The following is a 1,359-nucleotide window of genomic DNA, read 5'->3' as shown; positions in this document are numbered from 1 at the left end:
AGTGTAGAACACTTATTGTACATTCCATAGAAAGTGCCCTCTTTTGGGTAACATCATGAATGGATTAAATTTGTGGGTGGAAATTGTTGTAGTTTACAGTTATGTTCATTTTCTTGTTGTGTTATTGTGTGTGATGCCCTAATTGTGCATCTCGGGATAGGACGACTGGTTAACCTAATGGAGACCATTCAGGACAGAATTCTCCATGCACATGAAGCACACCCATAAGCCATATCAAAAGGGGGAAAAAAAAGCCGAACACTGAGTTTAATGCTTAAAGTTTATTTTGGAGACAGAAACAAGAAGAGGTACAAGGTTGAAAGTATAACTACTTCCAGGTCTTCCAGTGGAATCTCCGTCTCTTTTGGATCTCAGTCTGCAAAGCTCATTGACAGCAAAGAAAGTATCGGATGCTACCTGAGGTACAGGTCCCAGCGTAATACTCAGGAGAAAGGCATTCGCTGGGTCTGCAGTAGCAGACAGTTGCTCTCTGAAGGCCTGTGGAAGGAACGGAGGGTTAGACAGAGTGAGGAAGGAGAGACGGACTAGAGGCAGAGCCAGCCTCTTTGACATCTTCTAAGGTCATCTGACAGGTGAAATACCAGCGAATTAGGGTGGAAAGGTCTCATGTTTTGGACATAAATCACAAGCAATCTTACTGGCGATGGTTGGGCTTGCAGGCACATAATTTTTCTCTGATAACAGTTTATCACGTACGCGAGTGCTTCTTTCCTGGGCCCACCCCAACAATCCACCTCTCAAACTCAGGGGTACCTATTCCTCACCATACCTCATCCACACACCCCCTTTGAGTCCAGACTCCAGGCCACCTCTATCAAGCCCGTTTAATGGGCCACAAACCCCATTCGCACGTTGGCTGGTCTCTCACCTAAGGCGCCTTGAAGGAGGCGATTAGCTCCTCCAAAGGAGATGGTCATGCCCTGGCCTTCTTTTCCGGGCAGGTTCTGATCCTCGGCCTCAAGCTCGTCCAGGTCCAGGGCTTCAAGCATGTCTTGGGCAGGAACATGTTCATCTGTCTCTCGGAGGGCTTTGGCATTGGCCTGGAGGGCCAAGAGGAGCAGGGCAGCAGCGAGAAGGGCGAGCGTCCTCATGGCTGAGACTCACCTGGAGGCCAAGGTGTGGATCAGAGAACGATTGGGCATCACAGGGAGTCAGCCGTACTTATAGAAGGATTGGAGGAAAGACGGTACTGCCCTCAGCGTGTGACTGGGTGAGGGCAGGTGGCCTGTCCCACCTCCTCCTGTCGCCCAGAGTCACTTTGATGTTCCTCTGATGTCGCTGCTCCCCTTTCATAGCACGCGTGTGTTTGCTTGGTGTCCATGTTTGTTCTTCGTATGT

The 1,359-nt window shown here is 49.6% G+C and overlaps 1 protein-coding gene across 1 annotated transcript; it reads right to left on the bottom strand.

Moving 5' to 3' along the window:
• Positions 1-385: 385 nt before the first annotated feature.
• LOC308496969 (defensin alpha 5-like) lies at positions 386-1,112 on the bottom strand (the record flags this gene model as incomplete). The annotated part of the gene is made up of 2 exons (XM_081046824.1): positions 386-498; positions 890-1,112. The coding sequence occupies 2 exons, from the start codon at positions 1,110-1,112 to the stop codon at positions 386-388; spliced, it is 336 nt and encodes a 111-aa protein (XP_080902950.1).
• Between the last annotated feature and the right edge of the window lie 247 nt (positions 1,113-1,359).

This window comes from Rhinolophus hipposideros, assembly GCF_964194185.1.
Source record: "Rhinolophus hipposideros genome assembly, chromosome: 4".
NCBI lineage: Eukaryota > Metazoa > Chordata > Mammalia > Chiroptera > Rhinolophidae > Rhinolophus > Rhinolophus hipposideros.
This window is presented reverse-complemented; position numbering and strand designations above follow the sequence as displayed.